General features: G+C 46.2%; 1 protein-coding gene across 1 annotated transcript in view; it reads right to left on the bottom strand.

Moving 5' to 3' along the window:
• Positions 1–14,098, bottom strand: part of WDR70 (WD repeat domain 70) — a 1,775,496-nt gene that overhangs the window by 1,490,332 nt on the left and 271,066 nt on the right. The window contains exon 5 of the mRNA XM_078674977.1: positions 3,005–3,064. Within this exon, the coding sequence (XP_078531103.1) occupies positions 3,005–3,064 (60 nt within the window). The remainder of the gene's footprint in view (positions 1–3,004; positions 3,065–14,098) is intronic.

Here is a 14,098-nt window from a genome sequence, read left to right as displayed (position 1 = left end):
TTGGGTTGGATTAGGGCGGGCCCATACCTTAGTTTTCTAGCATGAAGGAATCACATCAGCATACACCAGCTCTCTCTGCATGTGAACCGCATCAAGTGTGTTATTGTGCCTCAAACAAAGCAATATAAAACCAGCCTCGAGCCCAAATTTGGCAGAAGCTGCACTTATGTTTTGTCTATGAAGCCGTGAAGATCAGACCTCATAACAAATCTGTATCGGGTTGTTCCTGAAACTTCAGCACTCTCTGTGCAGACATAGTTTATTAAGCAAAGCTGATATCAGAGTAATAACATATTATTCTCATGTAAACCACAACGAACTACTAGGTTGAAAGCTAAATCAACAATTAAGTGTCGTGTGCAGAAGTTGCAAAAAAGGAAAAATGGCGTTTAAACCTCTAAGGAGCCTATGCTAACTTAACACGGTATAAAGATATTCAGTAGCTCCATGACACCACAAGTCCATTCATCGGAGCTCAAGGACAACTTAAATTAGCGTGGTATTTTCGTTTGTGTGCCTGGTTGTACTCTTCATTGACCTTGCTGGAAATAGTGCTCCTTTGTTACATACGGACAGACTTTTTGTGAGAGAATTTATTTATATCTTTCTATAATTTAGTAACATTTTTGTTTGGAAGGAAAAGAAACCTCTCGCTCCCCCTTTTGGTACACACAGACGCAGCTCCTGACCTGCGCCTTATGGGAGAAACAGCATTGGTAGCAATGTTCTGGTAGATTCCAGCTTCTGGGCAACACCACCATGTAGTTCACATTGGTCCAGTGAATGTCTTCTGTGAGTGGCACCAAGCAGTGTTGAAATACAGCTCCTGGCCTAGTGATTGTGGCTAACCTCATCATACAAAGCACACCTAACTGCAGACTTGAGCAGTGTTGACAGTGGGCTTGTTCTTAGAGTGCCCATAGGGTGAAGTACTAACATGCTAAATCTGTCAAGGTTCTCTATTGTACATTCCATCAGCACTACCATAAGTTAATTTAGCAGCCAGCATGTGTAGTTGATGCTCTGTTTCATCTAGTTATCTATTTCATGATATATGCATGTCACTCAAGTGTTCTAGAGAAGAATTTAGAAACATTATCCGCTTTATAGACTAAGCTAAATAATTCAACAGAAATTTAGGAACTGTAGAGCAGAAGTTAGTAGGCACTGTACGGATTTCTGGTGCAGGGGCACTTCTCAGCAGACCTGCTACAGGTATACAGGAACATTAGCAGCAATGTCAGTAGATCTGCTATACTTAGGTATGCTCTGCACTCATGTGAAACACTTCTCAGCAGAGCTGCTATTCTATGGGTATACGTACGATAAGCCCCATATATTGGCAACAGCCCAATGGAGAAGTATCTAGGAGATTTATGGGATGTTTGCAAATGGTCACACCGCTGTGCTCAATTGGAAACAATGACCATAAATGATAAACATCAGCTCATCCATTTAAAGTTCCTTCAGAGATTATCTTAAACTTCTGTCAAGTTACACAAACTCCATAGCTCAACGTCACGTGAATGTCCCAGCTGTCATCAGCCCTAGGCAGATTTCTTCCACCTCCCCTCACCTGTGGTGACTTGCATTGCAACATACTGGAGTGAGATTCTAGAAGTGCAGGTTCCAGTGGTGGGGGGATGATCACCAATGCACCAGAAGCACGAGGCAAGGTTACTTAGCCAGGATACCAAAACCCACACAATGACTAGTGGTGGGACTTTTAATGTGGGCAAGAGGGAACTGGCCCTTCACTGGCTGGGGAGGAGACCCCGGATGGCTTAGGAGTGCTAACGTCTCTAATCTTAATGCCGGCCTCTGCAGCCAAATAGATCTTAGGCCCATGGACATAAGGACACCTTTAAAAACATACCTGGCACAATCGCAAGATGACACTTCTTACACTCGATCCTCGTCACCCCCGGATACTCCTGTCACTTTACTGATCCACCTATGCTGGTGTATCAGGATTATCACTGTTATGTGTCGGATGGTGACTAGGTCATATTTTGGGTACAGGCCCCATTCCTGTGTTAACTATATAACTGATATCATGCTAATATGTCTATAACTGCAGAACTGATTGGTAACTGGGCTGCTATTGTTATATTGTATGTTATATGAGAATCATACAAACGTTAAAGAAATATATATTGAAGACCCTGTGCACAGAAAAAACTGACACTTGCATGTCTTTTTTTTATTAGAGGTTTTTTATGTAGCTCGAACTAGACCCGAGGTATGGGGTATCAGAGCGCTTTACATGAGCACCAGTTTCGTTACAGATAAATACATTCATTTTTGTTAAGCACTGAGAGATTAAGTGATTTGCCCAGAATCACAGGATTATGAGCGTTGTTGCCGAGACTCGAACCTGTTTCCCCAGGAACGAGGTCGACCGCTCTAGCCGTTAGCTACAAATCAGAAAGCTTACCATTTCATTTGCATAACAGACATTTAAAAAACAAAATTACGTTCATAAGTGGTTTACAACCCCAAATTGCAGGGGCAGCTCCTCCGCTAAGGTGGAGAAACGTCGCCCTACTGCTCTCAGAGCAGGAGAAAGGAAAAATAAAAAGATAACAACCTTATTATTATCATTTGTTCACTACTGGGTTAGGTTAGGGCGGCCGGGGCTGAGGTGACGGGGAAAGAGTGGTGGGACATTCTAAGTGCACACTTGGGGCCGTCTTTGGCCGGCCAAACAGTCATGCACACTTTGCATTACACAGCCTGGTGAGAAACATGCCCAGGCTCCCATTGCCTGTCTGAGCTCCAAACCACAGCGTTCATAACAATCACAACGCTGCATTGGAGCATTGTGATTGGCATAGGAGAGAGAGTATGAGTGCTTCCTGCTTCCACTGAAGCTGAGAAGGCAACGCGAGAAGAGACCGAAGCTGGGAGACGGTAGCCAGCAATACTAAGTGTTTGGTTTTTATTGTGTCCCCGCTCACAACCCCCGTTCCCTGCCAGCCGCAACTGACAAATTGCTACTTACGGTTTTGGATCCATGCTGGAGAGTAATTTCATGAGAGTCAGGAATTCTCTTGACAGGATCCTGCAAAACCGACCATGAATAATTAGAAGAGACAACAACAGTTACAAACACAATACTACACATTTATATCCCAGCCAAACCCCCAGCATGGCTAATGTAAATACTATACAAATATTGAACCGCTAAATATCACTGCTATATTCTGTTTTTGTTTCCAGTTATACAAAATAATACAGCTTTGGTGGTCAATGTTACATATAGAGCATGGTTGAGAGCTACAATTATACCTTAATATGCAGATTAAGGCCTACCCTAGTGTAGGAAGGTGGATATCTGACTATGGTTGCCCCCAACTTTTTGCCTAGTGTTTAGCTGGTTTTCGACCTAGTTGGCCTGGGGCCCTGCTATTCAGGACCCCAGACTAATTGCTCTCTCTGTAAAATGGCCTCCATGTACCTTCGGTACATACCTGATTGGATGCTGGGTCCCCTTATCAGCCCCTGTACAGTGTACCTTAGGTACCCAGGGCATAGGTGTACCCAGGGCCTACCAGGGGCTGCAGCATGTATTATGCCACCCCTGGCTGGCCATCCAAAACTGACACAATTGGCTGCTAAGACAGCTGGGGCAAGGTGGTGTAATCACCCTTTGCTGTAGATATAGTATACCTATATCTAACCCCAAAATGGATACATATAATCCTATCAGTCACTCCTATGGCAGGCCTTATCAATCATGAAGGCAGAGTGCTTGGAATTATGTGAGATGGTGCTCTAGCATGAGCTGAGCCTGTCTGCAGCTTGCGGAACCAAGTCCTTATAGCTGTTCCATGATAACGCTATACCATATACTCTTAAGTGCATTATAATCCTTGCGGTTATTGCTAACTTTGGTATAGCATTATCAAAACATGTCGAGTAAGGTGTCATACGAATTGGAATACTACCCCCTCGCCAGTTCTGGCGACGGGGGTAGCATTCCACCCTTTTAGAGGGACACGACATGTATGTAACTGTGAACCCCGGTTAAAGTTAACTCGAGCCTCAGCATCACAAAATGGATGCTGCCACCACAGACACAAGTCTGACCTCCTGCTGCTGGGAGTCCTTCCAGCGAGGGAGGCCTGGACAAAGGGTTTCCTGCCTTGGGAGGTGCTAGCACCACCCCAGACAGGATTTTGTGTATTGAGGTAGGGAGGGCTGAAAGGAATGAGACATGCCTGGGGCACACAAGGTGTCCCTGTGCATACCCCGGTTCAAACCAGTTGCTGGGGCACTCAAGTCCCAGCTCTGGCGCGAAACCGGACAAAGGATAGGGGGTGTAACCACCCCCCTTCCTGGTCCCACCCATGGGAGGGACCTAGTCACCAGTACAGCCCCCTTTAGCAGGATAAAGGTAGAAGCTGGTCCCATTCCAAGTTAGATTATCCTGAACAACTCTACAAAGAAGAAACTCTGGACTTCGACGTTCTGCTCCCCAGAAGACTGAAGAATCTCCCTTGTGGGCAAGGAGTGTCCACCCTGCAACTGCAGGCACCATCAAGTGTCCTAGCGGTTCACTTTGTCGTCCTTCCTGCCGGAACCAGACTTCAGAGCCCGACGAGATCCGGACTTTCAGACCTCTCCGACCTCAACCTACATCTGCAGCACAGCTGAGATCCGTGGGTGCGACGAGACACGTGGGACCGGCCATCTTGAAGAAACTGCACTTCGCTTCCAGCACGACTTCAGAGGCATCCTCGAGTAAGTGCTTTGGGGACTGAGAAGCCCCAGCCCCGAGTAGCTCCTGCACCGAAGACCAGCCCTCCAGCATCCACGAGATCTGCGTGGGGCCCTTTTGCTTGGTTGCTGCTCGACGCGTTGTCTGGTCACTTGCCGGCTGGCTAGTGGCCTCCTAGACGACGATCCACGAAATCTACACTGCTGGTCTGGTTGCTCCAGACTGGCCCTTGCTCCCTTCCAAAAGAGGAGCACCCCGGACCCTCCTGGTCCACACCAGATGCCGTTTTCACTCACCCCGTGGGTTGCCTTTGCCAAGGCCTGTTGACTCCAAATCCGGATCCGACACCGCCGACAGTGAGAGCCTGCATGGGACAGCTCGTGCCTCCAACCTGGTCGTCGAAGACACCTCCTGGTCCACGTGGCTGCAGAGACAAGCGTCCACTCTTCACCTGATCACGACGACAGCATCTGGTTCCTTCCTGGTTCCACACCGGTCACTGGCTAGTGACTTTGAACACTGTCCCCTCTGCTTTCAGGTCCTCTTCTTCCTCGATCCACCCGTGGATCGCACCGGACATCTTCCTCTAGGTCGCCTGCAGCATCTTTCCTCAAGGCTCCATTGACTTCGACGCGGAAACCCGACTCACTTTGACACCTATGCACCCGCAGCCCGTGGGTGAGGTAACAAGAGCATTTCGGTGCTCAAGGGTAGATTGACTCTCCTAGTGTCCAGGTATCCAGTTGTTTTAGTCCTAACTAGTCGGAACTGTCTGTTACTTACCTTTTCGTAATTTGTTCTGCCCATTGACTTTGTTCCGCATCTCGCGTGTGAGTTCACACTCTGCACACGCATCCCGTGGGCCTCCTGCTACTTACCTAAGGTTAGGGTAGTGTAGTCCCAGCGATCCTACAGCCTCTGGGCATCTCCATTTCCACTATCGATTTCCTTATACCATTTACTTAGTATATGGTTTGTCGTGCCCCTAGGGCACCATTGTAATTTGTGCAACTTATCGTATTTTTCCTAAGAGTATTGTTATGTGCTTAGCCCTCTGATCTCATCAAGAGTTCAGAGGTGTTTGTTAGTAATAAATATATTGTTTATTTTCATAACAACCTGTGTGGTGTCCTTTCATCTGGTATTCAAGGGGTTATATATGGTAAAACAGCTGGCTTCACATGCCAAAAGAGTTTAGCCTAAGACTGCTTTGTCCATGCTACCATTAGGATAGCTGGTCTATAAGGTTGACTTACAACCAATCACCATAAGGGTTGTTTGGACGGATACAAGGTGATCACTAGAACTAGTGAGCATCATATATCAGGCCAACTTCTCACACCTAGGTCTCTTTACCAATGTGCCCTGTTTAAGCACATTATGACATTCATTATGCCCTTTGTGCCACATGAACTTAACTCACAGGTACCACATGCCTACACCAGCATCTAAACGTCAATCAACGACGGGAGGAGCTCCAAGACTTGTAATGGTTCATGACTCCTGTCTCTGCATCCACCTGCTACTGCATACTTACTTCTACGGAGGATACGATTGCGGAAGCGCCCCTGCAACCTGGTCATCTCCATTCAGATTTTAGCTAGTATTAAGGCACGACTCAAGAACTTAAGATTTATGTTGTTGTTTTTTAGTTCTCGGGATACACTTAAGTGACTATTAGTTTCCTGCAGCCCAAATCTAGCTGTGGTTGCAGTTAGTGCCTCATCACCTTATACAATGACTTCTAGACACCATCAGCCCATGTGACCGATGTTCACACTTGGATATGCAGAACTCTGGCAGCATTCACCTTCACTCGCCTTACACAAAGTAGTTTTAGTGCACAAGCTTGAACCGTGCATTAGAGGGCACTTTCTTTTGACATGAACATTCTCCTTAGCCCATTTCGGTCAGATTTCTACCTCAGTTTTCCCCAGCTTTGATCTGAGTGCTCTTTATATCTGCCCTTAAGGTCCTTTATAGTGAGAGAATTGGTGTATTCACGGTTGCTCGATCCATCTAGGCTTTAAAGCAAAGGTTCCCGTTTGAAGTCCTGTACTGTGGGATTAGCCCCTCGGCATACCCAAATGTTTCTGCACACCTGCAAAGGTCATGAAACTCACAGATGTCATACATGGGCCCCGAATGCATACATCTTCCATTTCCCTACAATCTTTCCACCGTGATCCATGTATGTCCCAGAAAGCTTCTCCTCCAATAAGGAGCATGCAGTGAGTTTCCAAATCACCCTTTTAGAGACAGTTTGATTAAAATCGCTAGAGAAGTCAGACATAGCATCCCCACTAACTCCCTAAAGAAGAACTCCCGCGAGTCTCCTAAAAAGCAAGTACCTTTTAGTAAAATGCTGTCACTTCTCAGTCCCTCAAAGAACCACTTTAGGGGGGAGGAGCTACGCTAGCAACCAAGATGGCCGTGTAAGCTCCCGGCTCCGCCGACCTCTGCCAACAGCTCGACTATCCTGCCGTCTATCCTGACTTCACACCTGACTCCCCTGTTCATGAAGTTTTGCTGCTTCTAACGGTGCAATCCCGAGTTTTCTACCTCATCGGTCGACGAAGATACGCCGTGTCTCCATTCTCGGCCTAACATCGTATGGAAGCCGGGACCTCGAGTTCTAACCTATCCGGCCTGGAAGTGATCAACAACGGCCGTGAGACCTGGACTGAGCCCGGTCTCCCGAAGTGTGCCGTGAATTGTTGCTTTTTGATGACGATCCTGTGCTTGATCTGCACCGAGGACACACTAGCGTGTTCCAATGGATGCCGTGGTGGGGGTCTGGTGCCCGAAGACCTTGCTGACCTCCCGGGGTCGACGGGACGAGGCCCTCGCTGACGGCAGAGGTGTGTTCTGCTATATGAGGAGCGCCCACTGTTTGACATCTACTTGCGTGGCCTGTTACCCCGGAGTAGCCGGCCTCCGGGGTTCAAATCCGGCTCTGCCGCCTACTGAGAGGGGACGGAGCGGATGGAAGGCACGCCATTGCTGCGGGCCATCATGGCCGCCATTGAGGCGCTCCACTCGCATACTAGCGCTGTGTTCCGGACACTGATCGAAAAAGTGGACAGTATCCTGGAACCGAAAGATGACTCTTTGCTGAGTTCTCCGCTGGCTGTTGTACCAGCGGTGCACCGCACGTCTGGACTCGAGGTCCCTGTGCCGATACCGGATTTCCTGAGCCCTGGCGGTTCCGAATCAACGACTCTCAAGCCTGTGCTTCGTGCCATCGTCTCCTGTTCGATTCTGTTTCCTTGTGCTACATCCATGAACGGTCTCCAGTGTGCTAACAAGTTCTTCAGTGACTTTTTGGAAAACGTGCTGTTCTTGGAAGCATTTCATTGTTTTATTCGTGAACATTTATCCTGCATGCGACTCCACTGCACCGACGAGAACTTTCATGGACGCTTTGTCTTTTTTCTCAAGATGGCGGCTCGTGGGAAGGAGACTCTCAATCAAGATCGTACTGGCCAGGGCTGAACTCTACTGTTTTGATCCGATGTTATGGTTTTTAGCAATGCCGGGGTTGTGCCTCTAGTGTAACGGGAGTTGGGTGGCTATTGACTATACTCCCCCGACTGGTTTGTATACTTTGCTGAATGTTGGCTTTATCACGTCTGGGGGTGGTAGCTTTTGGCGGGGGGCACGGGAGACCGGGAGTGTGTTTGGTTTCTCCTCCTCCACTTTTTCTCTCTTTCCCTTCTTTTAGGGTAGTTCTTGGGCGATAGGCACGCTGCTAGTGGGGTTAGGCCGTAGCCATTGCAGGGGTGCAGGGTGGGGGGTTAGGGGAGGGTTTTTATATTTTTCCTTTGTTTTGTTCTATGGCCCCTTTTGTCTTTCCTTTTTCCTTTTCCGAGATGTGGGCTGTTTATTCACCACTGATCCTTCTTGCTCGGGTCTCTATACTGGCTTTAATTATCCTGTTTCATTGCGGATGGGGGAGGACGGGGCGGGGTTGTTTTTGATCGTATGATAGACTGTTTATTCTTCTTAACTGTTGTGTATAACCGCGATTTACCGTGGACTCCTTATGATGATTCTCGTATGTATAATTCCCCCGCCTGTCTCTTTCCCGCGTTGTATGGTTTGACACCCGATATCTGTAATGCCTACTCTTGTCTTACTGTTAAAATAAAAAGATATATAAAAAAAAAAAAAAGAACCACTTTAGAAGCAAATTGTAGCTCCACTGCCTTATATTAGTACTTACTGCCTAGCAGTCTCTAACCGCCACCTTCATACTGTAGCGTGAGTTATCATTTTCCAATATATATTCCAGGGTCGACCTCATTGATAGTTTACCCATTTCCTGGAAAAAATATCTCAGAAGGACAAAAGATCCTCTGAAACATGTACAGGCATCAGGAGAGCTCTACGCTGTTTAATGGAGCTAGTCGTCCAATAACTGGCACTGCATTGTCAGAGTGGGCCAGAATTCAACAGATATGTTCAATCCCTGTAGGGCTTTCCCTTCCTTGTTTTAACAGATCCTCCACTGCTACAAGGCTCTGAAATAAGACCGGAAAATTAACATTAAAAGTCCAACGGTAATGGGAAAATAATAGTCCGGAATCAATCTCAGATGTTTTGTTACATGAAATTTTTAGTGCGTTCATACACCAGAGGTTTCTTGGCGGTGAAAAACAAGAAATAAAAGAAGCAGAAGTGAGGCCTGTAGACAAACCTCAGTGTAAATAGCAGGCCTGCTTAAAAAAGCAATGCCTTTAGATCTTTCTTGATTGTGATAACGTGTGATGGTAAAAAGAGGAAGAGAATTCCAGGTCAGAGGGGTCTGAACAGTGGACCCTGGCCCCCCCAGACGTTTCTTGCTGTATTTTGGAATGACCGAAAGCTCTAATGAAGGGGAACGTAGGGCACGTGCAGCAGTGTAAGGTCTGATCTTTTGATGAATTGTGGGTCCTCCCCAGGACTGCATTTAACCACTTGGATGCTAAGCCTATTTGTTGATTCCCATGTAATTTCCATTGAAATCAATGGAAACTCCATGACGAGTTACCCTTGTCATTAGCACTGAAGGGGTTAAAGACAATATAGCACATTTACCAATGTAGATCCTGTAGAAGGGTGAAATGTGACATCTTCTAGGCTGTTGAGGCCTGGTTCTGAATCTTTTGAGGTCTATACAGTTGGGACATGGGGTTAGCCAGCAGATAATGCATTGGAACAGTCAAGCCGAGAAAAAAACAAGGCCATTATCCCTCACATTAGCAGGGCTTGTGTAAGGAAACTAGAGATCTTTCTAATCTATCCAAGGATTGCGTGGCTAGCTGAGACTACTGACCCTATTTGAGATTTCATGGACAGATCACTGTCAATTATGATACCTAAATGTTTTGCTCGTCTTTTAGGAATTTGGGCCGCACCTGTAACTTGGAGCCAGTAGTGAAGATTCCAAAGATCAATTTTGTTGTTCAAAATCACAATTACCATTTTCTCTGTATTCAATTTCAGATAGTTCCTGCCCATCAAGTTCCAAGTAAAGGGTATAACAGTCTGGAAGGTTTCCTGGGGGCAGAGGAACCAACAAATCTAAGTATCTGCATAGTTATAAATACTACAATGCATTTCAGTTAGTTCTTTCATTAGCGGGCTGATGTAAATATTAAATTGGCGGGTAGAGGGGAGATCCCTGGGACAACCCCCAACTCTGTCCAATGGGCTGGAATCTGTTATGGGCCCAGGTGACCAGATTAAGTACGATCTTTCAAAAAGGACTACACCCATTCCAGGACCAGGCCACTTATACCGGCAGTCTCCACATAGTTCACCAATAAATCATGGTCTACTGAGTCAAAAGCAGTCAATGGGTCCAACAGGAACAAGGCAGAGGTACCATTGAAGGCGCCACACTCTTAGAGTTGCATAACTCAGAAACTATTTAAAAAAATATCTTTCTGTTTATAAACAGATTGCATTAATTTCTTAGTAAAAATCCTGGTCTTAGTAACAAGTAATAGGCCTTTGTATTATTTCATTTCTTTTTTAAATAAGTCTCTATTTACTGGAGCGTACTTTCTGCACTATTTCCATTCCGTTTGGCAGAGTTTAGGTTCAGCAGCTTTTAGTTCATCCAAGAACCATTTAGAAGAATTGTCATGATAAGTCAATTCTGATCTTGTCACAGGAGCATGTGCATCACTGGCTGCTAATAGCCACCATTTAATATTCTGTTCCATGAAGTGATCATCATCACCAATAAGTGGGAAGGAATCAGATAAGGTATATTATGGTTGACAAATGCCATCTACGAGAACTTTTATACAATATAGAGCTACTGTTTTTCTGCTATGAAAGGGGAGTTTGAGCTTGCTCATATAATGGTCAGACCAGATGCAGGGCAAAATATCAAGTTCAGCCAGTCAAACATTAATTGTCGAGACCTGATCAAGAATATGGCCTTTGATATGAATATAAGTTGTAATATTTTGTGTTAATTTATTCATTTATTTATTTAGGGTTTTATAGAGCGCGAACCAGACCCGTGAGGGTATCAGAGCGCTTTACAGGATTGACAAGTGGTATACAAAAGACATGGGAGGGGTGAATACATTTGGGATCATAACAAAACAGATAGTTACATATACAGGAGACAGGCGATCTCAAAAACCCGGATGGGGAGTCTATAGGTGCCGGGTAGGTACCAAGTCAAGGAACCATGGAGAGGCCGTGGTAGGAGGTAGAACAAAGTCACTGAAGTGAATCGATTGCAGGCTTTAGATGTGGAATTTACCCGTTAGGAAGGTTTTATCCTTCTTTTTAAAGCAAGCCAGCGACGGAAGTCTAATGGCGGGCGGGAGAGAGTTCCATATTCTTGGAGCGGCTCTAGAGAAAGCCCGATTGTACGTTTTTTTTTTACGCAAGCATGCTGGTTGGAGCAGGAGGTTACTGACGGACCGGGAGTTTCTGGCTCCTCCGGATACCACAAGTTTCTGGGCAAGAAATGCAGGGGAATTAGCGTATAAGGCCTTGTGAGTGATGCACGCCAGCTTCAGGTGGATTCTGGCTTCGAGAGGAAGCCAGTTCGGAGCATATAGGTGAAGACAGATGCGGTCAAACTTCTTAGAGCCAGTTAGAAGTCTGGCTGCCGCGTTGAGGCAGGCTTTCAAAGGAGCCAAAGAAATCTTGGGAAGACCTGCGAGGGTTGAGCATCCATATTCTAGTCTTGAGATGACTAGTACCTGGATTGCCATTTTCAGGTCGGGGGTGTCAAGGAAAGGTTTTAGGTTTCTTAGATAGTGTAGGTGAAATCTGCCTGTTTTGGCCTTAGAGTTGATATGGCCACGCATGTTCAAGTTGCAGTCGAGGGTTATTCCGGGGGATTTGGCAGAGTGTACTAAGGAAGTAGTGCAGTTTAAAGCTGTGATAGTCTTAATCCATTCCTGAGTGTCCGGGCTGGTTTTGGGTGGGGAGATTAGAAGAAATTCTGGGGCAGATGTAGGTGGCCAAATACCGAGCGGTGACGAAGAAATTCGCAGAATTTCGGTGTTACCGACCGGTATTTGGCTGAGTGCAATGTAGGCGAGTTGAAACCTACTTGCAAAATAAGGAATCGCAAAATAGCGATTCCTTATTTTGCTCTTGCATTTAAGGAATCGGAAATACTGATTCCTTAAATGCAATGTACGTAGCAATGAAAATAGTGCACTTCAGCCTTAAGGAATCGCTAATTACCACCAACTTCAAGTTGGTGGTAAGTTGCGATTTCCTTTAAAAAAGCACTTTTTTGCTTTTTTTAATGTACCATGTGGCACAAATCCATGACCTTAGGGCATGTATGTGCACCACATATGCACATTTCAAGGGAGCAACAGGGTGTCCTTTGGACACCCTGTCACCCTTGAAATAGTTCCCGCTATTAGCGATTCAGTAATCCCGAATCGCTAATAGTGAATATCTTCCCATTCTTTCCTATGGGCCTCCTAGCCCAAAGGAATGAATGGCTAGGTATTCCTTAATAACAAATCTCAATTACCGATTCGTCATTAAGGAATTGCTAATATTTTAGCGATTCCTACCTACATTCAATTTAGCGAGTCCTTAATTGTGATTCGGTAAAAATCGCTATTAAGGACTCGCAAAATTGAAGTTACCTATATCTGGCCCTCTGTTTTTTTTTTGCGTTGAGTTTAAGCTGATTGGAGGAAAGCTAATGGACAGTCTACTTCAAGGCCTCATTCAGGGAGATAATGTCTGCAAGAGATGAGATTTTGATGTAGATCTGGGTGTCGTTGGTGTACATATGGTAGGCAATGTTGGTGGTGCGTAGTACTTCTGTGAGCGGTTCAAGGTAAAGATTGAAGAGGGTAGGGGACAAGGTTGATCCTTGGGGACTCCAACCGTGATCAGGGTGGAGGCAGATATGCTACCATTAACTAGGACTCTCTGCGAGCGATTCTGGAGGAAGGATCTAAACCATTCAAGAACGGCGCCATCCAGTCTCATCCTGATATTAACCCCTTCCATGCTGATGACGGCCCCCAGCCGTCATGCACTACAGTGCTCGTGTGCTGATGACGGCTGGGGGCCGTCATGACCGCACCCGCGCGAAATCTTCAGCACAGGAGCAGAATCGGCCCAGCATGGAAGGGGTTAAGACGTTCAAGGAGTTTTTCATGGTTGACCGTATCGAAGGCCGGAGAAAGGTCTAGGAGGATTAGGAGACAGGTTTTGCCTTAGTCAAGGGCTTGGAGGGCATCATCCACAAGGTGGAGGAAGGTGGTTTCAGTGCTGTATCTAGGCCTGAACCCGGATTGGAAGTCGTCGAGCAAGTTAGTGATGTGTTGGCTCAACTGATGTTGCACACATTTCTCCAGGACTTTAGCTAGGAGAGGGATATTGAATATAGGCCTGTAGTTGTTGGGAGAGGCAGGGTCCAACGTAGGTTTTTTAAGATGGGGACGACTTGTCCGGCTTTGAGAGAGGCAGGTATCGATCCCTGTTGGAGGGATGAGTTGATGATTGCAGTCCAAGACGGGATGATAGCCTGAGAAGCGGCGGCTAGGCAATTGGAGGGGAGAGGATCATTAAAGTGATTGTTCGGGTTCAGGATGGATAGAATTTTTGAGATGGCCTGTTCGTCATATATTTTGAAGCTGGACCATGGTGCTTAGTTTTTACGTGGGGTCTGGGCAGGTAGCACGGAAGCAGGAGGCCGAGCCTCAGGGGTTTGGGAGTGAGTGGCAGAACCGAGTTCATATTCTAGGGCAGGGATTTTGTCACTGAAGAAGGAGGAGAATTCCTCGACTGAGACTAGGGATTTAGGGGTTTATTTTGAGGTTTTTGACAGTTTGTTAGATTGGTGTTTGACCAATTCGAATAGCTTGCGAGATCTGTTCTTGG

This window comes from Lissotriton helveticus, chromosome 2_1 (assembly GCF_964261635.1).
Source record: "Lissotriton helveticus chromosome 2_1, aLisHel1.1, whole genome shotgun sequence".
NCBI lineage: Eukaryota > Metazoa > Chordata > Amphibia > Caudata > Salamandridae > Lissotriton > Lissotriton helveticus.
Note: the sequence above shows the minus strand (reverse complement) of the source record. Positions and strands in the feature narration are given on the sequence as shown.